At 34.1% G+C, this 23,677-nt stretch overlaps 1 protein-coding gene across 1 annotated transcript in view; it reads right to left on the bottom strand.

Moving 5' to 3' along the window:
• The window catches only part of MALRD1 (MAM and LDL receptor class A domain containing 1), a 690,246-nt gene that overhangs the window by 634,746 nt on the left and 31,823 nt on the right, over nt 1-23,677 (bottom strand). Inside the window, exons 3-5 of the mRNA XM_063611006.1 lie at nt 11,015-11,109; nt 10,764-10,925; nt 993-1,089 (exon numbers count right to left, since the gene is read on the bottom strand). Coding sequence (XP_063467076.1) covers nt 993-1,089; nt 10,764-10,925; nt 11,015-11,109 — 354 coding nt within the window. The remainder of the gene's footprint in view (nt 1-992; nt 1,090-10,763; nt 10,926-11,014; nt 11,110-23,677) is intronic.

Here is a 23,677-nt window from a genome sequence, read left to right as displayed (position 1 = left end):
ATTATTTCAAAATAACTAGAAGAATTTCAAATGTTCTTATTACAAAGAAAAGATAACTTTTTGAGATAACAAATAATTACCCTGATTTAATCATTACACAATGTATACATGTATTTAACATCACATCACATAATATCCCATAAATATGTACAATTATGTGTCAATTGAAAATAAAATAAAACTTTTTAAAAACCAAGCACAGTATCAAGATCCATGGTCTTTCTTAAGTAGATGAAGACATCTATTCTTGTCTTGAGATATTATTTACCACAACTATATCTTTGTACCAAATTGAACTCAGAAGCCTTATCTATAAAACAGCTGTCTTTATTCTGTTACATTATGCCACAATACTAAAAAATTCTTAAAAGAAAAAACCCTGAACTATATATATATGACTGATTCTTTTTGATTATTAGATTAAACTTGATACTTTATGCTATTTTAATTTTAATGCTGAATTGTTTTGGAAATAATATAAATGAAGAATAGAATATTATTCAGTTAATATAATCAAAGGAACAATATAAATAAAAATTTATATCTGATCTATGTGGTTTATTGATGTGTCAAAATAGAAAATTGATTATAACTAATATCTCTATTTTGTATCTTTCAGCAGAATAATCAAACCAATTGTCCAAGAAGACAATTTCAATTCTATGGAGGCTAGTTTTCTCCCAGTCTCCTAGAAGGCACAGAGTTCTCTTGTTAAGACTTAACTTTAGCCACTGTAAACATTGCTACAAGATTTCAAGCCTGAGACTAAATTATCCCATTCAGTTCTTTACAGCATTAGTCAGTGAAAAACAGCCAATCTTCACTCCTAATATAGATCCAGTCACTATTATACAATGTATTAGAATAAGGAAAAATATCCCACATGAAAACATCAGACAAAAATAAACAGCAGATTAAAGTCATTACAATGTTTAAATTGCACTGAAATCTTCATACACAATAAAGATCAAAATGAGAGAAAAAGTTCTTACCATTGGCAGGCAAGCAGCCTGAACTGAAACATATATCATCAATAGCAATGACTTCATCCTGTTCATAAGTTGAAACCATTTGACCTTGAAAAACAACCTGCACAAGAAAAACAAAACACAACAAAAACAAAAGCAAGGAACATCACTGTCTCACAGTGTTATAAAAGAGAGCCTGCAATAGGAAACATGCCACTCTCTAGAAGCACTTGGGTGACCATGCCAATTCCAGGTGTAAAGAAATCAACGCAAACATTCTCAAAAACAAAGAAATGCAGAGTCATCACTGTATCTCAAATGTCTGGCATAGGATAGGTAATATGATAGTGAAATGCAGCAATACTCACCTGGATTTTTCCCTACAACCATCTCCTATGTTCAGTTCTTATGTGTTCATACTGTTTCGCATTTACCTGCTTTTGCATCCATGCTCCATCTTGAGCTCCAGTTCTTGGCATTTTGCAATTGTGTCCCATCTTCCCTTTGGTTCTCTAAATCTTTTTTTTTTTTTTTTTTTTTTGAGACGGAGTCTTGCTCTTTCGTCCAGGCCAGAGTGCAGTGGCATGATCTGGGCTCACTGCAAGCTCTGCCTCCCACATTCATGCCATTCTCCTGCCTCAGCCTCCCGAGTAGCTGGGACTACAGGCGCCCGCCACCGTGCCTGGCTAATTTTTTGTATTTTTAGTAGAGACACGGTTTCACCGTGTTAGCCAGGATGGTCTCGATCTCCTGACCTTGTGATCTGCCCGCCTCGGCCTCCCAAAGTGCTGGGATTACAGGCGTGAGCCACCACACCTGGCCGGTTCTCCAAATCTTATCCACTCTTGCCTTAGATGTCATCCTCATGCTATCCTATTGCACATTTTCTGCCATTATCTAAACATTGACTGGAAATTACTTTTCTGTGACTTGTTAAAATGACTGAACGTGGCCTGTCACAGTGCCTCACACCTGTAATCCCGGCACTTTGGGAGTCTGAGGCGGGTGAATCACTTGAGGTCAGGAGTTCTAGACGAGCCTGGCAAACATGGTGAAATCCCATCTCTACTAAAAATACAAAAAATTAGCTGGGAGTGGTGGCACGCACCTATAATCCCACATACTCAGGAGGCTAAGACAGGAGAATTGCTTGAACCAGGGAGGCGGAGGTTGCAGTGAGCAGAGATCACGCCACTGCACTCCAGCCCAGGTGACAGAGCAAGACTTGTTCTTAAAAAAAAAAAAAGAAGAAGAAATGACTGAATGTGACATTATGATGTGGAGACCGCCCAAGACACCACTAAGAAAAGATACTCTGGTATGATTGATCTGAGAAACTTAAAAAGAAGCCACTTTCCGATTTTCTAATTACCCAAATCGATATAAAATTGGCATGTTGATGGCAGACATTATTCCATCCTTATTAATGAATATCACTGATGTTGGAGGCTTTGTTCATGGATGTGATGAACACATGTGCATTATTCAACCTTGTTTACAACATAAATATTTTATTTTTCAAGAAATCAGCCCAGATTTTTAGGTTTACAATTGATCTGGATGCAGCAAAACATAACAGATCGTTTTTCTATGGTAAATTATTTCATCCCTGTATAATATGCTGTACCAATATATTTCCTTTCAAGCCATATGCTGTCTATCACTCTATTAAAAGTCCACTGAGAAACATCCACAACCTATAGAAAAATCTGTCAATAGGTATCCCTAAAAAAGTCATATTTTCTTTATACAAAAATAAGTGTAACTACTTAGAAAATAGAACCATTTTGCAAAGGCCTGGCAAAGATTATTGTGTAGAGATAGTTTTATACAAAGGCAGTATAACATAGTGATTAAAAGTATGGCTAGCATCTGAATCCAAGATATAGCTAGTATCTGAAACCAAGTAGTTTGACTCAAAATATATTTTTTCAAAAAATATATATTTTATATCATATATGTAGTTATATAATATATATTATATAATTTATATCATATATCATATATTATATAATTTATATCATATATCATATATGATATAATAATATGTTATACCATTTATGCTATAATAATTTAGATTATAATTAAATATAGATTATAATTAAAACATTATAATATAGATATATAATGTTATATTATAACATAATATAAATTAATATATATTATATAGATAGATACAGATATTTTTAATCAAACTACTTGGAGAGATCTATAATATATATTATATATTAATATTATATATTAATAAATTTGTAATATATAAATATGTTATAGATATAGCTCCAAGTATATATATAATATATTATAAATTTATTCTATATGTATCCAAGTTGGATATATAATACACATATTATAAAATATACATATTATATATGTGATATAATCTATATATTATAGAATATACATTATATATACATACACGTATAATATACCTATATCATTATATACATATATGTATATATAGTGTATGTATTGTATATATTTTCATATGTATATATCTATATATACATAAAATTATGTATTACATATACAGATTATATATAATATATAATATACATATTATATTATATATTTTATATATTATAATATACATATATATTATATGATAATATACATATGTTACATATATTTTATATAATATACATGTATTAATTATATAAATTATATAATATGTAATTATATTATATATTATAATATATAATATATGTATAATATACAAATCCAAGTTGGTTATATATAATATATAATTACATATATTATATATATCCAAGTAGTTTGATTCAAAATATCTATTTATAATATAGATGTATAAATTATATACTTATTACATATTATATATATTTTGAATATATATATGTATTTCAAATCAAACTATTTGGATTCAGTTCCTTGCTATACCACTTAATAGCAACAGGACCTTGGAGAACTTATTTAACATCTCTGTACCTCAGTTTTCTTCTTTGTACAATTGTAATGATAAAATGATAACCTACATGATAAGGAAAAATGAGTTGCGAACATGTAAAACAGCACCTAGTATATAGTTGGTATTAAATAATGTTAGCTACTGTTATTGTAACATAGTTATTAAAATATTTAAGCTGTTATATGAATTGTGTGTTTGTAGGTAAAAATCTATTCTTTACAAATTAACATTTTATTCTTTCTGAAAGCTTTTTCATAGAGATAGTCCCTAACTGTTGCTGAGTTAAGGATATGCCTGCAGTCACCATGTTTTAAAAAATAAGCAGAAATAAATGTTAACTATATCACATGTCTCTTGTTTTTTTCTCCACACTCCTCACCAAAAAAAACACCATTCATCTTCAAGGTTGATAAATCAGAAACTTACATTACAAATGTTAATCTCTCTCCTGAACTCTCCTCCCCAATTTCCACAGCCTGCTGGACATTTTCACTCAGATAACACAAGTCATTTATAATTCACAACACTTTGTCCTTTCTCCTTGGATTGGAGCTCTCATCTCACTCTCATTTCCTGACAGTGGTACCAGAAGAATGCTGCTCTCCAGTGCTCAAAACTCCAAACTGATCTTGAGAGTCCCTTTCTCCTCCATTCTCATTTCCAATGAGACAAGCTCCATTAATCCCTATTTTCCTTTCATTCTTACTTCCCTTCCCATCTCCTCACCCTTGACTACTGAAGTAGCTTTTAAATTACCTTCTTGCCTTAATCCTCTCCTTATTAGAGTTTGTAATAGATATTATATGTTTATTTGATTCTGTTAAATTACATGTTAACTTGGTATAACTGATGAAACGTTATTGTGAAAATTTGCTGCCATTTGAGTCCACTAGCTTAGTAGGAAGGAACATTTTTCTTAGGGAAATAACTATTTCTCTAAGTGGAAGGAAATTTACTAATGGGTCTATGTGGCTATAAAACACAAGACCCATCAGGGATAATTAAACAGTCTAGCTAAACAGATTTAAATGAAAAGAGTTGACAAGGATTTGGGTTAGAATCTGGAAAATTAGCTAAAGAAAGTGGAACCCCAGGATGATTTAAAAAAAGAAAAAAAAAAGGCAGGGCATAGTGGCTAACACCTATAATCCCAACACTTTGGGAGGCCAAGACGAGCAGATCACCTGAGGTCAGCAGTTCGAGACTAGCCTGGGCAACATGGCAAAACCCCATCTCAATTAAAAATTCAAAAATTAGCCAGGTGTGGTGGTACACAGCTGTAATCCCAGCTACTTGGGAGGCTGAGGCAGGAGAATTACTCGAACCCGGGAGGCAGAGGTTGCAATCTGAGATTGTGTCACTGTATGCCAACCTGGGTGACAGAGTGAGACTCCATCTTGGAAAAAAAAAATATATATATATGTTCTATGGAGGGCCCTGGTCAGAGCTGTGTTGGTGTATGGTAGTTTTATTTTTAGGAAAAGTAGTATCTAACATTCTTTGTTTTCTCCAAAACATCAGCAAGATTATTTTCCAAACACCCACCTTATTTTAATAACGTTGAAGAATATATATATATATATAAAAGGAGCAAAGAAGCAAAATAAAAGTGGATCATAGGAGAGATCATGGAGTTCCGACACCACAGAAGTCAGGTACGGCCTGCACTAATCCGACAGTGAACACGAAACAAATTCCTTTCACCCCAAACATTTTAAGAGAAGATAGATGACCTCTGAATAGAGGTAAGTGGTCAGCACTCAAACCACTTGATTTAAATGTTAGAGGAAATGGTGATGACAGATGGATAATACTATCTGGATGGCATTGATACAGGAGCTAGAAAGAAATTATTTAGGCAGATAGTGAGGGTAAAAGAGTCCTTGGCAAGGCTTCCCTTCTACCAAAAAGCAGCCCAATAAATTATTTTTTCTAACAAATAGCAGCCTGAAAAATCAAGCTGTAAACATAGATAGGCAAGCTGGAAGCTTGAACGGGTGAATGCCAGCAGTTGTGCCAATAAAAAAAGGCTATCTGGGGGCCAGGCATATCCAATATAGAAGCTCCGTCTTCCCTTTTATTACCACATGTACAGTAAAGAAACGGGCAACATGGCACCAGTCAGAGAACCCATTTGCATAATAAAATATTAGTGTGGGAAAGGCCAGCTTTTTGTGCCCTATGCAAACAGCACACCTACCCCTAATCAGTTTTTTGTGCCTTATGCAAATAACACACCTAGTCTGACCAATCTTTAGTGCCCTACGTAAATCAGACACCGCTTCCTCAAGCTCATCTATAAAACCCCCTGCATTTCGCCATGGACCGGAAACCCATTCAGGACCCCTCTGTCTGCAGGAGAGAGCTCTTCTCTTACTTTCATCTATTAAACCTCCATTCTTAACCTCACTCCTTGTGTGTTCACGTCTTTGATTTCCTTGGCATGAAACAATGAACCTCAGGTATCGCCCCAGACAACGAAGCTGCTTCAGTGTGAGTATAAACATTAAAATCACTTATGGTTATATGTATTATGTAAGAGTTTTCTTAATTAGTAGTATACATTCCATTTATTTCCCAAGCAAACATTTGAGACACGAAATGATGAGAGTAATTATTTCCTCATCATGTGTTATCATAAATATTATTGAATTAAAAGGGAAAATACCTCAGATAATGACTTTGAAGAGTGAGGGTAGAATTTTAAAAGATTAAAATTAACAATTTTTAATGCAAAGCTCATCTTTTGTCTTTATTAATAAATTCTATTCTTTCTAAATAGGAGGCTGCTGACAACTCTTCAGCATTTCTCAATGAAATATCAAAGAAATGAAAAGTAAATAATAGCATGTTAAAAATGCTTCAGTATCTTTTTATACTTAAGGCACTGATTGTTCATTTAGTTTAACAATCCAGACATTCAACATGAAAATTATAGTCAGTGATATACTTAGTAGCAAGGTATAGTATTTATTCCTTCTTACCCATAAAACTGTTACATGAGCTTCTTTCAAGAACAACAACAACAAAATGGAATGAAAGTGTTACCGAAAAGCAGTCCCGATCCAGACTCCAAGAAAGAATTGAGAGAATGTCCATAAAGTGAAAGCAAGTTTGTTAAGAAAGTAGAGGGATAAAAGAATGGCCACTCAGTAGACAGAGCAGGGTGTTCCCGAAAGTAAGAGGAGGAACATGTCCACCCTAGGTACAATACTTGTTTATATACAGGATAAAAAAAGATCATGGGGAGATGTGCTCTCCTACAATCTTTTGTGATAAAGGATTAATTTTCTTAATTACTGTATTTTGCAAGAATCGACATTATTATCTTTAATGCAAAATTAGGAATGATTTTGTTCTCAAGGTATTGGGATACCAGGACACTTCCAAGTCCAGGTCTGTTTAGTAAATGTTATCAATCTGGTCCCTTACCAGTAAACATCTAGAGGCTAGGAATACCTAGCTTTCTGGAAATGCAACATAGCAGGCTCATTTTCCTAGCCCTCACTCAAGATGGAGTCACTCTGGTACCAATGCTTCTGACAAAAGGTTTCACCTGAATTGGGGGCTACATTTCTACTGTATGTTTAGTTTGTTTTATTCTTTGTCTCCTTGAACATTTTAGGACAACAGTAAAATTAATCGCTTATGTCTGCAATTTTTTAAAAATGTGATTGCAATTAATCAGCAGCATGCAATGCCTAAAATTGTTGTTTTACCCAGCACAGCAGACAAAAGAATATTTAATGAGTCATACACCACAGATTGGGCCAAACTAGAGGTTGGGCTCTTTTTTCTCCTCTGTATTCTAAATCCCTGTAATGCTTTAACATAATAAAAAAAAATTATTATGGCTCAGTGACTTAGTAATTGAGATCTGAAATCAAACTACCCTAGAGTCTAAGGCGGTATGGGATTTAGTAGGTTATTTAACTCTCTAAAGATTGTAATTCTCAGTGAACTATGGAGTAATCATCTTTCTACCTTAGAGGATTTTTGTGAAGGGTCAATAAAATTTTGTATCCAAAGAAGTAAAACATAGTGCCTTACACATAGTAAGTGCTAAAGAAATTTTAGTTGTTATTATTCCTTAAATATCTTCAGAAACATTCTGAAATGCTTCCGTCTTTCTAAGTAGATAAATAGCAATCCTTGCGTATGCAGCAGCATTCCCTCAGAAATTAACCTGCTTCAATTTCATTAAAGGAGAGACCTGGTGATTCACAGATGGAGGTGATAAAGCCCCCAGGTGAGAGTCAGCTGCAGAGGTTTTCTCCAAAGCCCACGCTAAGCTGGGATCCAGCTGGGACCAAAATCGCCTATTTGGACATTTTTAAAAGAAAGATGCACGGCTTTTAAACTATTAGAAGTCAGCATGGAAAGGAAATGGCAGACAATGAAATAATTCTCAGAGGCTTGTAAGTTCTTGAGGCAGCAGATACTGTCTGGAGACTCTGATTACAGAATTCCCTCGAATAAGCCCCTCACAAAATATTTTCAGGAGTGAGATACTAGATGGTGGCAGGCTGTATTACAAGCACAGCACTTCTCTGTGGCCCACCAAACAAAAGCAAATGAACATCTGCTCACTTGCTGTCAGGATAGAACTAAAGCATACCTGCAATCCGAAAAGGCTGATGTAGCCGAAGGATCCCGAGAGAGTCGTATGGTCTCCTAATTTTTGCAAAGCCTTTAAGGTAAACGCACTGTTTTTACATCAGCAATAACGTATTTTGGGATATAAAATTAATATATTGCACATGCATCTGCTTTAGTTGAAGCCACTGGTACATTTAAAGCACTCAAGTGAATAACTTTGCTGCCTCAGCTACAGCCGAATCACCCTGGATATTACATATTCTGGAGTTTTACGTTTTTTATTGATCTACTGCACATATTTAACCATCAGAACTCAGGATGTATCACTCGAGAATAGGAAGCTTAGCAAAACAAGGACGTTATTTTGAAAGGTTTGACCTACAAGATACAGCAAGTTCCAGCTCTACTCAACACTCTAGGATCTCTTATGCGTCTAATAGAGACCTTGACCAAAAGACATAGACAGGTCTAAGAAGGCCACAAAGCTTGGCAAAAGTAGTTTAAGACTCCCATACCATCAGCTCTGTTTCAAAGTTGAAAAAGATGTGTAAATAATTATGGAGTCGACCCATAGATAAGATTCTCATCTCACTTATTAAATCTCTACAAGAACGGAGAGAGATGGAACTTCAGCAAGATCATCCTTCAGAGTCTACTCGATGTGACTCAATCCCCATAAACACAGTCTTAGCCTGGTTTTGTTGCTTTTGTTGTCATTGTCGAGACAACAAGCAGACACAGGGGATTAAGGAGAGAAGTGTAAGAAATAAAATAACTTCTCCAGCGGTTAATAACACTTGAGCATCCACAGCAAATTAAATATATTATTGATGCTCAGGGGGTACTCATTCTGCATACCACAACCCTTGAAAGCCACAGATGTCTTCAGGGCCCAGGGACACATAGTATCCCCTCCCCACACCTATCAATCATCTTCCCTTAACATGGTGTAGGGAAACTTCCCTTCATTGTGCCTACCACATCCAAGAGCCCCAAATTAATATTTCTTAAGTGAATGAATGAATGATTTGTTGATAGAAAGACTTAAGTGCCTGATGGCTTAAGATGCCTTTCCAACCACCCACACCCCCAACACTGATATTTGACTTCAATAGAGTACAGTCTCAGTCTCTGGTTAGTGTTTCCAATGGGAGTTTCTCTGAAGTCGTGCCATATAGGTGTCATTTAACCATCTGCTAACGGATTTTTTGTAGCCTTCTTTTGATCCTCATTAAGTTTATCGAAGCCTGAAAATTCCAAATTACAGTGATTTATGACCAATTAAGAAACTATGCCATTCTTATATCTTATAATTCAACTTTTACAATGAAGATCCTGTTCATTTAGCCATTCTTTTCCTCTTAGCCACTCAAAAGAATCAGAGGTAAAATTCAATCCAATTTAATCCCTATATTTAAGCAAGTGCTAAATCTACCATATAACAAATGATTTGATTTATATCAAATTTACAAAATTGATTATTACATCATTCTAATAACAGATGATTTAAAAAAAACCTACTTGGGTTAAATTGACTCACAGAGCAGGATTAGAAAGTTTTAAGGAATAAAATGCTTTAAAATCTCATGTTTAACAGGAAAATTTTGTTTGATTGTCCCAATTGTTAAAATAGGCAATACTTCTTCAAGAACTGGTAATAATCATTAGATTACATTTCAACCATACGTAAGTTTTATTAGGCTGCATAAATAAGTTTGTGTTTAATAGGCTTGCATTGGCCTTAATTCTCTAAATTACTTTAGAAAATAAAGTCTGTGTTAAGTTTATCTATGAAATGAATATGACAATTATTCTACTTTAACAGCATTTGGAATAAGTATTTAAACAGTCTCCTTCCTCATTACCCAGCATTCCCTTCTCTCAAAAGCATGAGAAAAGTCTGGAAGGAAAAATAAATGAAAAGAAAGAGGAAGTTGGAGCAGTAAGAAAAGTAGAGAGGAAAATGGAGGGGGTTCAAGAAATTAGGAGAAAATTAAAAGGTTATATTTTACTGATACATTAGTATGTCTTAAAATATACCAACTTTAGTTTTAATACATAAAATTCAAAACCTTGTTGTAAAAGTGTCTTTTAGGGTGACTAGCCATCCCAAATTGCCTGAGATGTCCACTTTCAGCATTTTAAAGTCCTGGAAAATCCCTCAGTCCCTGGCAAACTGGGACAGTTGCCTTACTTTTAGTTCACCTGGTGTTAAAGATCTGTATCTTATTTTTCTTCAAGGCCATAGTTAGAGAATAGAACACACATACCTGAAATCTCTGTGAACTCTGGATTTTGATGACATTTCTCTCCCACTGATTTGGGAGTGCAGCTGTGTTTTGCCATAAATGCTGAATAGGACCTCCACATGCAGTTTGAAGCCCAACCATTAATTTGCCACTCACTTGGCTGGAGAAGTAATAAAATGTAATCTGTGAAAGACAATTAGTACCCAAACAATTATGATAAAGAAGTCCCCAAATGTGACAAAATATTTAAAATGCTGTGTGCTTTCAAATACCTGGCAGTCATATTGATCATTTGTTGGAAGGAAAACTCTGCTTCTTAAACTTGAGGAAATAGAATCCACTCTGGAAACCAGTGAAAGGAAGTGAGCTATCAGAAAGAAGAGAGAGGGTACAAAAAAAAAAATAGAAAGAATGAATAAGACCTACTATTTGATAGCACAACAGGGTGACTATAGTCAATAATAATCTCACTGTACATTCAAAAATAACTAAAAGAGTGTGATTGGATTGTTTATAACATAAAAGATCAATGCTTAGGGGATGGGTACCCCATTCTCCATGATGTGATTATTATGCATTGGATACCTGTATCAAAACATCTCATGTATCCCATAAATATACACATCTACTATGTACCTACAAAACTTAAAAAAAAAAAAAAAACAGACAACGTGTTACATTCAGAGTGATCACTGGCAAATTTAAGACGCCAAGTGATAATTCAGGCCCATATCCTCAATAGATTAATAATTTTTTTGTTGTTGTTTAAAGAACAAATAATTTAACCACATCATTTACTTTTGCAAACCATCTGATATTTTTACTTCTTTATGTTGCCTAGTGACATAGCTCATTGCAATTGTACTCCCTATAATATGACTATGGGCTACAGTTCACAACCCATTTTATCACATTTAACATAGAAAGGTACATCCCTGCAAAGATGCTATCTAGGGAAAACATTACACTATTAGGACTGTCTACCAAAATAAGCAATTCGATGAAGACTTTTGACAGAGCAAGAGCACCATCATCTTGGACAAACACCACCATTTTAAGTTCCAGCTCCCTTTCTAACCTCATGCATTTCAAAGAAATCACTTCTAACAACAAGCAGCTAGAAAGAGCAGACAGTAAAATACAGATAAGACAGCTGTATGGTGTGAAGACCAAACTTCACACTCATACAATGGGCCCAAGTAAAACAGTGGGCCGTAATAAGCACATTCCAGACTGGGGGGTATGACTGCAGCTGCAGAAAGATGTATGGGAACAGACACAAAACTCTCCCTCCCAGATAAGCAAGACAAAGAGACACAGAAACATTCTGAGCCTGTGATAAGCTCTCCCATCCTGAACCCTAAAATACTTTTAGTCTGTAAGAGAAAGGGCTCTTGACCTAACTCGGCCAGAGGCCCCTCTCAGGTTCATTCTTTAAAATAAACTTGTTTCTGACTGATGAGCCCCTTTTCATGTTTCTTTCTTCCTTCTTCAACTCTTACAGCTTTAGAAGAGATCATTGCTCACTGTGCTTGTGTTCAGAAAAAGTTGGATCAGATAGTCCCAGCTTTTCCTAGGATTAAGGAAAACAACTCTGAGCCCTGATGCTTTCCTATGCACTGCAATATGGATAATACCAGTGGACTCTCATGGTTTAGAAGCCTGTAAAATAAATGTTGAGCATTCCCCAGTCATAGATTTTCTGTGATGCTTTATGTGAGTTCCAGCATATAATCTGAGAACCATTGTTTTCTGCCACTCTATTTCATGTGCTTCTCTTTGTCAAAAAGAATGAGAAATATGATGATGTTGACTATGATGTCATAGCTACCTAAGTTATTCAGTGGTATTTTAAAGCCAGATTGGAAATCAAATCTAATTGTCACACCATTAAAAGAATCAATAGTAAAATTATGAGACCTAAGGAAGAAACCTCTCTTCCCTACTCCTATTCCAAAATTGCATCCTAATTAAGCAGCAAACAGTGACATTAATGATTGCTTATGAATATAGTCAGAGACATAACTGAAGTAACTGTAATAACACACAATTATTCTAAGAATATACTTACGGGAATTACTATGTAAACACAATTTAGATGAAGAGTGGGTATCATGGTGATGCAAGTGGACTATCATTAGTTGGCTCTTGCAGCAGGTAAACAAATGTTAAGCAAGTGAATAATCAAATAAGCATAATAAGCCATATGCATATATTATTTTAGGTTTAAATAACATTATTAGCAATACAAATGGTAATAGCATTCAGTCAGCTCTAAATTGTTGTTTATAAATATTGAACTACTAAAAAGAATCCCTGAGATACACAGAAAAATTATTTTTATTTGTCAAAAATATTACCTCAATTATTCATATTTATTTTTAAAAGCTTGATATTAAAAATCAGATTTGACACATTAAGTTATTAAATAATAAAAGCATTTTTCAGTGATATTTTTCAACTCACACATGAATAAATTATTTAAATATTTAAACGGAGTGCTTTATAAATAAAAACTTTGTCATTTGGTATGTATTATGGCACTATAAATTATTCTGTATTTTATCTAATATTCAATAAAGTTTAATCTTCAGGTTATAGTAGAAAGTAAAGGTTTAAATTCAGAAACAGCTTGATATCTTTTGACATTTGTTCTAGTAATAAACTTTTTTCTTTGTACGGGGGAAAAATTGTTCAAAATGCACCCAGTGGCAATATCTGTTTTCTATGTTTAATTTTAACTTAGTGACAATCGCAATTTTTTTTAGTGCACACTTGATTTTACCTTGCTCCTTTAGTATGAGTATGGAATTTCTTTAAGTCACAGATGGAGATGTTCTCCAGAGAAAAATGTCACTTTATAGAAAGTTCCTTGGCTTTCCAGAGAACATTTTTCATCATGGCTGTTTATGAGTTCAAGAGAAAAAGGCAAATCTTTGACAGCATAACTTTTCTCCACATGACCATTCCCTCATTTAACACTCCCCTTTACTACAGCTCTAACCAGCCAGAAGAGACTGCATGAAGCTCTTGAACAACAAAGTTTATATTGAATATTCTCTCTATAAACCTCTTGTACTTCCTTTAGCAGCCTGGTAATACACATATCATATGCAAACACATAATCACCATTATCATCATATATCTCTATTAATCTCTACACCATCCTCATTACAGCTTGTTTACATGATACTTAAATTCCCACGTTGTGCCTGCATTCATAAAAGTCAGTGCATAATGTCTTTGAAACACATGTGTAACATAATCTTGTGACAGTTAATTATTAAAATGACAAAATAACATAAATAGCATAATTTCATTAATAGTCTTAAATGTTTATGTTAGAGGACTTTTAAAAATACTTTTTCTCAGTTACTGGTTAAGTATTGGAATGAAATCTCAAGTTTGACGACAAAAAAGGAGGTATATAAAATATGAAAGCAACAAAAACCATGAATCAAGGTTTGAGAGCTAAATCCAGTAACTTTGGCAGTGAATTCCATCAACCTTGATCTTCAGGAAAGATAAGGTAGAATTTTCGGTCTCACTTTCCTCAACCATTGATGGGCAGCCTTGTACTTCCTCCATTTCCCACATTCTGAGAGATTAATGGACCTGAATGTGAGCAGGAGAGACATAAATCCTGTTGCATGCTACAGAGTAACCAATTGGCTCAAAGGAACTCAAAAATGGAGCATTTTAACAGTGAGATAATATCAGTTCTCAAGAACATTTCAAAAAAAACAATCCGGCTGTAGGAATGGATCATCATAACAAGATCCAAGGCTTGAAGCAAATGTTAACATGTCAAAACTTATGGAAATATGGAAGTGCACTAATTTCTGACAAAAACATAGTTTAGTTCAGATAATAGAGAGCAAATAGTAGTCTTAAATACAAACCTCTTCAAGTTGATAATTTCTGTCTATTTATTAAATTCTGTTTCCTTTGAATCATAAGTTTTGCCTCATACCAATTTATTAAGCTAGCAAGCTCACAGAACCAGGTAATATTTGCTAAAATGGTATCACTTAAAGAATACCCTCAAATAGTAATCCCTTATCATTACTACAAGTTATACATGGATGCTGCCATACCAACTTATGTCTGACTTCAGTGACAAAGAGCTATGTGAGTCACTTTAGGAGATCATAAAATATATAATAAACCACAAGAGTATTGTTAATGAAAATGCCAGAATAGAGACCTCTGAAACTTTTTCCCCCCACAAAATCAATTTTGAAACTGGCAAAAATGTCAGAATCCACTTGTCTGAACTCTGGAAATTAGCCAAAGCTTTTTGGTAATTTGGAGGGCTTTTATTCAACAAACGGCTAAATCTCAGTTTTAAAAAATGGTGAGTTTTATGGGCTTTAACTTGCCCTAGTCTCATTGCCCACTCTCCAGTTTCACATTTAACTTTGAAAAATAGCAGTGTGCATTTCTGTGCAGCCTGGCAGCCACAAGAATGAGTAAAATGGTGCTAGACCTTTTTCAAAGCCTCATTCTCAAATAATTGTCATTATTTGACCTGTCTTTTGGTTCCCTGAAAGACCACAATTAAAATGCCATCTGAAATTGACCATAATAATAGCTTGCTCAGTATAAAAGGCTTTTTCTACATAAGGGGTTTGTTGAAAACAATTACCAGCAAGTGTTATAACTTCATAGTCACCTGAGGCAGTGTGTAACAGTTGGTGAAAATAATAAACTAATAGAATGAGACATTGATAGGGAGTTTAAAAAGTTCCAACACATTCCTGCAAATCTAGCCAGACACGTGCATGTGTGCGGCTGTGCACATGCTCTGGAAATACCTGAAAAGACTCTAAGCCCTAACATCTGGCTGATGTTGAGGCTCTATGAAAGCAGGAAATGGAAACTAAGGCAGAGTTATCAGCTGCCTGGATGACTGTGAAAAGTGTACCCCAACATACACACAGAGTCCCTCAGCAAAACATAGAGATTTATTGGTCCCAGGCTGCTTTGGTGTGAATGTTTGTGCCCCTGCACACACACACATTCATATGCGGAAACATAATCTTTGAAGATGAGACTTTTGGGAGGTGAGTAGATCCTGAAGGTAGAGTCTTCATGGATGGATTTAATTCCTTTATAAAAGAAGGCCTATAGAGTTGCTTTGCCCCTTCCACCATGTGAGAACACAGCAGGATAGTACTGTCTTATGAACCAGGAAGTGGTCCCTCATCAGACACTTGAATCTGCCAGAGCCTTGATCTTGGACTTTCCCAGCCTACAGAACTGTGAGAAATAAATTTACATTGTTTATAATCTACCCGGTTTCTGGCATTTTGTTCTAGCAGCCAAAATTGACTAAGACTGTGACATCTAAGAGACTCTCAGTAAAGTCACTAAATTAACAACAAACAAAACAACTATAACTACAACAAACAGTAACAGAAGCAAATGTGTGGGAGTTTTTGGGAGAGTGAACATCTGATTTCCAGAGGTCCAAGAGTACATTGTTTTAAATGTCTAGGTTTTTTTTTAAGTGAGAAATGCAAAGAAACAAGAAGATATCTCCTATGCAAAGAGAAAAAAAGCAAAGCACTCAATACACAATGTCTCTGAGAAACACCAGACTTATTAGACAAAGACTTTACATCAGAGCTATGTCAAATATTTTCAAAGAGCTAAGGAAAACCATATATAAAGAACTATAGAAATCATAAGAATAATGTGTCAAAAAATACAGAATATCAATAAAGAGGTAGATATTATATAATCAATAATTATTATAATCAATTATATAACTGACAAAAATCAATAATAATAACTTAGGTTATGGGCACAATATGTAATGATGTAATTTGTGGCAATAACAGCATAAAGAAGAAGTGAGCAGAATGATGTAAGATCAAAATTTTTGTATATTATTAAAATTACATTGGCATTAATCCAACCTAAGTTATTGTAAATTAAAATGTTAAATGTAATCCCTAGGGCAACAACTAATAAAATAATTCAAAAATATATAGTAAAAAAAGAAAAGGACATTAATATACTACACTAGAAAATATCTATTTAACAAAATAAGGTAGTAATGGAGGAATAGAGTAATAAGAAAAATACATAAGTCATACAGAAAATAAGTAGCAAAATGGCAACAAACAACCTATCGCTCTGATAGGTGTAAATCATAATTATATAATATGCAAATAGATTAAATTCTTAAATCAAAAGTAAGAAGTTGGCATATTGTATAAAAACATGATCTAACCATACACTGTCTACAAGAGACACATTTTAGATTCAACTACAGAAAAAGGTTAAAAGTAAAAGGATATAAAAGATATACTATATAAACAACCAAAAGAAAGCTGAAATGGCTATATGAAATTCAGAAGAATGATTTTCTTTTCTTTTCAACTTTTATTTTAAGTTCGGGGGTACATGTGCAGATGTGCAGGTTTGTTACACAGTTAAATCTGTGCCATGGTGGTTTGCTGCACAGATCAATCCATCACCCAGGTATTAAGCCCAGCATCCATTAGCTATTCTTCCTGATGCTCTACCTCCTCTCTCCCCTCCTGACAGGTCCCAGTGTCTGTTGTTCCCTGCCATGTGTCCATGTGTTCTCATCATTCATTTCCCACTTATAAGTGAGAACATGTGGTATTTGGTTTTCTGTCCCAGCACTAGTTTGCTGAGGATAACAGTTTCCAGCTCTATCCGTGTCCCTGCAAAGGACATGATCTCATTCCTTTTTATGGCTGCATAAAATTCCATGGTGTATATGTACCACATTTTCTTTATCCAGTCTATCATTGATGGGCATTTGAGTTGATTCCATGTCTTTGCTATTGTGAACAGTGCTCCAATGAACATATGCATGTGTGTGTCTTTATAATAGAATCATTTATATTTATTTGGGTATATACCCAGTAATGGGATTGCTGAATCAAATGGCATTTCCAGTTCTAGATCTTTGAGGAATTGCCACACTGTCTTCCACAATGGTTGAACTAATTCACATTCTCATCACTATGTAAAGCATTCCTGTTTTCTCTGCACCCTCGCTAGCATCTGTTGTTTCTGGACTTTTTAATAATCGTTATTCTGACTGGTGTGAGATGGTAATCTCATTGTGGTTTTGATTTGCATTTCTCTACTAATCAGTGATGTTGAGGTTTCTTTCGTGTGTTTGTGGGCCACATGAATGTTTTCTTTGAGAAGTGTCTGTTCATGTCCTTTGCCTGCTTTTTAATGGGGTTGTTTGTTTTTTTAATGAAAATTTGTTTAAGTTTCTGGTAGACTCTGGATATTAGACCTTTGCTGGATGGATAGACTGAAAACATTTTCTCCCATTCTGTAGGTTTTCTGTTCATTCTGATGATAATTTCTTTTCTGTGCAGAAGCTCTTTAGTTTAATTAGATCCTATTTGTCAATCTTTGCTTTTGGTGCTATTGCTTTCAGTGCTTTAATCATGAAATCTCTGCTCATGTCTATGTCATGAATGTTATTGCCTGGATTTTCTTCTAGAATGTTTATAGTTTTGGGTTTTATATGTAAGTCTTCAATCCATCTTGAGTTAATTTTTGTATAAGGTGTAAGGAAGGGGTCCAGTTTCAATCTTTTGCATATGGGTAGCCAGTTCTCCCAGCACCATTTGTTAAACAGGGAATCCTTTCCCCATAGCTTTTTTTGTCGGGTTTGTCAAAGATCAGATGGTTGTAGATGTGTGGTCTTAATTCTGAGTTCTCTAATATGTTCCATTTGTCTATGTGTCTGTTTCTGAACCAGTACCATGCTGTTTGGGTTATCGTAGCCTTGTAGTATAGTTTGAAGTTGGGTAGCATGATGCCTCCAGTTTTGTTCTTTTTGTTTAGAAGTGTCTTGGCTATGTGACCTCTTTTGGGTTATATACTAATTTTAAAATAGTTCCTTCTAATTTTGTGAAGAATGCCAATGGTAGTTTAATGGGAATAGCATTAAATCTATAAATTACTTTGGTCAGTATGGCCATTTTTACAATACTGCATCGTCCTATCCGTGAACATGGTCTGATTTCTTTGAGCAGTGGTTTGTAGCTCTCCTTGAAGAGGTCCTTCACTTCCCTTGTTAACTGTATTCCTCGGTGTTTTATTCTCTTTGTAGCAACTGTGAATGGAATTTCATTCATAATTTGGCTCTCTACTTGCCAGATGTTGGCATATAGGAGTGCTAGCAATTTTTGCACATTGATTTTGTATCCTGAGATTGCTGAACTTGCTTCAGCTTAAGGAGCTTTTGGGCTGAGACAATGGGGTTTTCTAGGTATAGGATCATGTCTGCTGCAAACAAAGATAATTTGACTTCTTCTCTTCCTAACTGAATATGCTTTCTTTCTTTCTCTTGCCTGATTACCCTAGACAGAAGACAGAATTCTTAATGGAGACAAAGCAGGGCATTTTATAATGAAAAATGGGTCAACCAATCAAGAATATATAAAAACTATAAACATCTGTGCACGTAAAAACAGAGCCCTGAAATATGTGAAGCAAAAGCTAAAATAATTGAAAAGTAGACCATTTAACAATAATAGTTGGAGACTCTAATATTCTACTTTCAAAAATAAATAGAACTATTTGATAGAAGATCAGCAAGAAAATAGAAAACTTGAGCAATTCTATAAACCAACTAGACCTAACAGATACATATGGCACACTTACTCCACCCAACAACAAAAGAATACACATGCTTCTAAACTACACACAGAACATTCTCCAAGAAAGATAATATTTTAGGTCAGAAAAGAAATCTCAATATACTTAAGAGCATACAAATCATGTAAGTATGTTCTCCAGAAATAACAGAATGATTTAAATTAATAACAGAATGAAATCAGAAAAATTCACAAATATGTAGAATTAAATAACAGTCTCCTAAATAACCACTAGGCTAAAGAAGAAATCACAAGAGATGTTAGAAAATACTTTAAATAAGTGAAAATAAAAATACAACATATAAAAATGGATGAGATGCTGTTATTTCAGTGCTTGGTAAGAAATGCATAGCTATAAAGCCTAAATTTAAATAAGGAGAGATCTCAACATTAATAATAAGAAGCTACAGGAAGAGAATACTAAACCCAAAGTAAGCAGAGGAGGAAAATTAGAGAAGAAACAAATAAAATAGAAAATACAAAAACAAAAAAAAAATTAAGAAACAAAAGTCTCTGGAAAGATCAATAAAATTGATAAACTTTTCACTAGATGAACAAAGAAAAAATAAAATTAAAAACTCAATTTACTAAAATGAAGAGTGAACAAGGGTCAGAACTTCTAACCTTATATAAATAAAAAGAATTACAAGGGAATACTATGAATAATTTCATGCTACCAAATTAGATAACATAGAAGAGATGGGCAAATATCTAGAAAGACACAAACTACCAAAGCCAATTCAAGAAGAAATAAAAAATCCAAATAGACTGTAACAAATAAAGAGAATAAATCAGTAATCAAAAATCTTTCCACAAACAAATGCTCCAGCACAAAAGGCTACTAGTAAATTATGTGAAACATTTAAATGATTAACACTAATACTTCACAAACTCTTATCAAAAACAAAAGAGGAAGAAACACTTCCCAACTCATTCTATAAGGCCACAATTACCTTAATAAACCAAAACCAGACAAAGACATCATAAGAAAAGCAAACAACAGACCAACATAACTGATGAATATACATCAAGCAACACATTTTAAAAATTTTTCACCATGGTCAAGTGGAATTTATCCTAGGAATGCAAAATTGGTTCAACACATAAACATCAATCAATACAAACACCATATTGATCAAGTAAAGAACAAAAACCACACGACCATGTCAACAGATGCAAAAAAAGATGTGACAAAGTCTTAACACTCTCTTATAATGAAAGTTAATGGGGGCAGCACACCAACATGGCACATGTATACATACGAAACAAACCTGCACATTGTGCACATGTACCCTAGAGCTTAAAGTATAATAAAAAAAAATAAATAAATAAAATGTAAAATTCAAAAAAAAAAATTAAATCCTAATGATAATAGCTGACGTTTATTAACCATTTACTATGCACCATTTTTTTGCTAGCAACTTCTATGAATTATCTCATTAAATCTTCATAATAATAGCATCAAGAACTACAAATATGTTTTCATATAAGAAGGGAAATAAAATTATGAGTTTTGCTTTGAGGTTTGAGGAATGAAAACAATGCATGACTTAGAAAATAGTATAATTAAGTGAATTTTATTATTATCATCATCATAATCTCTTAGTTTATAAATGAAAAAACTAAGACTTAAATAATGTAAAAATCAGTTAACAAGGTTAAACAACTGGTAGGTGGTAGAGGAGCTGGGAAGAAATCTGTACCTGTCTGAATCTGGAGCGGGAACCCTTAACTGATGTGTCACTCCAGCAGGTCATCAGTTACTCTACAATACATATTAGTATACTTTATTTAGTGTATTTAGATTTATAGTAGATTTAGACTCTACTGTAAAAACAAGGACTTCAGACACCTGTTAGAAAGTATCCATATCATCTTGTTTGAAAATTGTCCCTCTCTAGTGTTCTTTTCTAAACATGATGATTCAGAACTCCAAACTCTTGAGTCAGGGCAACCTTTAGGGTCAGCATTAATAATTTTTCAATACTTAAAAAAGTTGCCTCCTGACTGTCGCTATTATTGAGATTTCTCAAATGCCTTGGCCTGAATTGGGTGTGCACTATGAAAAAAAATGGCAGACATTTCTTTTCGTTAACCTAAAGGAATTTTAAAAACACATATAAACACACTGGTTTGTGACAGATTACCAGGCTCTATGTTTAGCAGGGTTTCCTAAGCAAAACACAAATTCTGTAAATCTACAGAATTAGATAAAACATTGATTCAATCCTTAGATGAGAGTATAATGGATTGTCACTAAATAACTTTTGTCACTGAAAATAAATGATGTAAAAAGTAAAAGTAGGTAAGTTTATAGGATATAAAATCAATATGCAAAAACCAGTTTCATTTCTATACACTGGCAAGGAACAATCTAAAATAAAATCAAGAAAATATCTCATTTAAAGTTGCCTCAAAAACAATAAAAGACTTAGGAATAACTTTAATAAGTAAAAATCAAGATTTGTACAATAAAAATGTAAAAAATACAATGTTGAAAGAAATCAAAGAAGACCTAAGTAAACGGAAAGACATGATGCATGATAGCCTGGAAGACTTAATATTGTTAAGATGACAATAGTTACCAAATTGATCTACCAATTCAATGCATTTCCTCTCAAAATTCCAACCACCATTTTTGCAGAAATTTGCAAATTAATACTAAAATACATATAGAAATGGAAGAAACACAAAATAGACAAAAAACTCCTGAAAGAAAATAACAAAATTATAAGACCTACTCTTCCCTAGTAACTTCCTTTCAAACTACAGTACAAGGCTGCAGTAATCAAGAAGATAGTGTGGTACTGTCATAAGCACAGGCAGAAAGATCAATGCAATCGCATTGAGAGTTCAAAAGTAAATCAACACATCTATGAATTTTGACCATGTTAGATAATTCAGTGGGGAAAGTATAGACTTTTCAATATATGGTGCTCAGACAACTGGATAGGTACATGCAAAAGTGGATACCTCATACCATATTAAAATTAACTAAAGATGGATTAAAGACCTAAGTATAAGATATAAACTCTTACAAGGAACTATAAGTGTAAGTCTATGACCTTGGATTAGGCAATGGTTTCTTAGATGTAACACCTAAAACAAGAGCATCCATATAAAGAAGTGAATAAATAAATAAGTACATAGACAGATGGAAGATAGATAGATAGATAGATAGATAGATAGATAGATAGATAGATGATGGGTAGACAGATAATTAAATTTGACTTTATCAAAATTACACAGGCTAGGACAGTAGGGGCAAGTGGCATTAATGGAAGACAGATCCTTAATTTATGGAACGATCTAAAGGGAAGCAATGAAAATAGGGGTAAGAATAAAAAAAAAAACATATAAATGAAAAACTAGAGGAACTGGAACCATGTAAAAGAGAAAAAAGAAAGTCCAGGGATTTTCCCCCAAATCGTACCATTAATTAGTGTTTAAGGAGAATCCAGGTATCCGGATGACTTTTAGAATGGTTTCTCTTTACCTAGTAAAACAGAGATTTTACTCACTGCAAATGTTTGTTATTAGCAAGAATAGACAATCAAGAAAATATAAACCTTTCTTTCTCTAAAAACTTTGAAAATTAGTGTACTTATTTTCTATTGCTTTCATAACAAATTACTACACACCTAGTGGCTTAAAACAACACAAATGTATTATCTCACAGCTTCTATAAGTCAGAAGTCCAGGCACAGTGTGGTTTAGCTGGTTCTTTGCTTAGATGCACAAAAGGCTGAAATGGAAGTGAGGGTTGTCTGTACTCCTTTCTGAAGGCCCTGAGGATGAATATGCTTTCAAGCTCATTCAAGTGGTTGGCAGAATTCAATTCCATGCAGCCCTAAGAATTCAATTCCACACAGCCCTAAGACTGAGATCCCTGTGTCTTTGCTGGTTGTTAACCAGTGATTGTTCTCCACTTTTAGAGGCCCCTGTATTAGTTTCTTGTGATCCCCTTTCTTCATTTCCAAAGCCAGCAATACAAGTCAAGTCCTCAAACTTCAAACCTCTCTAATCTTCCCTTCTGCCTCAGCTCTCCTGCCTTCCACTTCTGCTTTTAAAAGCAGAAGCTCATTACAATGAGCCCTCTTGAACAGTCCAAGATAATCTTGCGATTTTGAGGTCAGTTGATTAGTAACCCATTTACAAAATCTCTTCACAGCTGTGGCCAGATTAGTCTTTGATTGAATAACCAGAGGATAGGAAATTGGGGGCAAGGGCAGATTTTATAATCTGCCTGCCACAATTAGGTAGATAATA

Source organism: Symphalangus syndactylus, chromosome 10 (assembly GCF_028878055.3).
Source record: "Symphalangus syndactylus isolate Jambi chromosome 10, NHGRI_mSymSyn1-v2.1_pri, whole genome shotgun sequence".
NCBI classification, from domain to species: Eukaryota; Metazoa; Chordata; class Mammalia; order Primates; family Hylobatidae; genus Symphalangus; species Symphalangus syndactylus.
The sequence above is the reverse complement of the archived record's forward strand: the minus strand, read 5'-3'. Positions and strand labels throughout refer to the sequence as shown.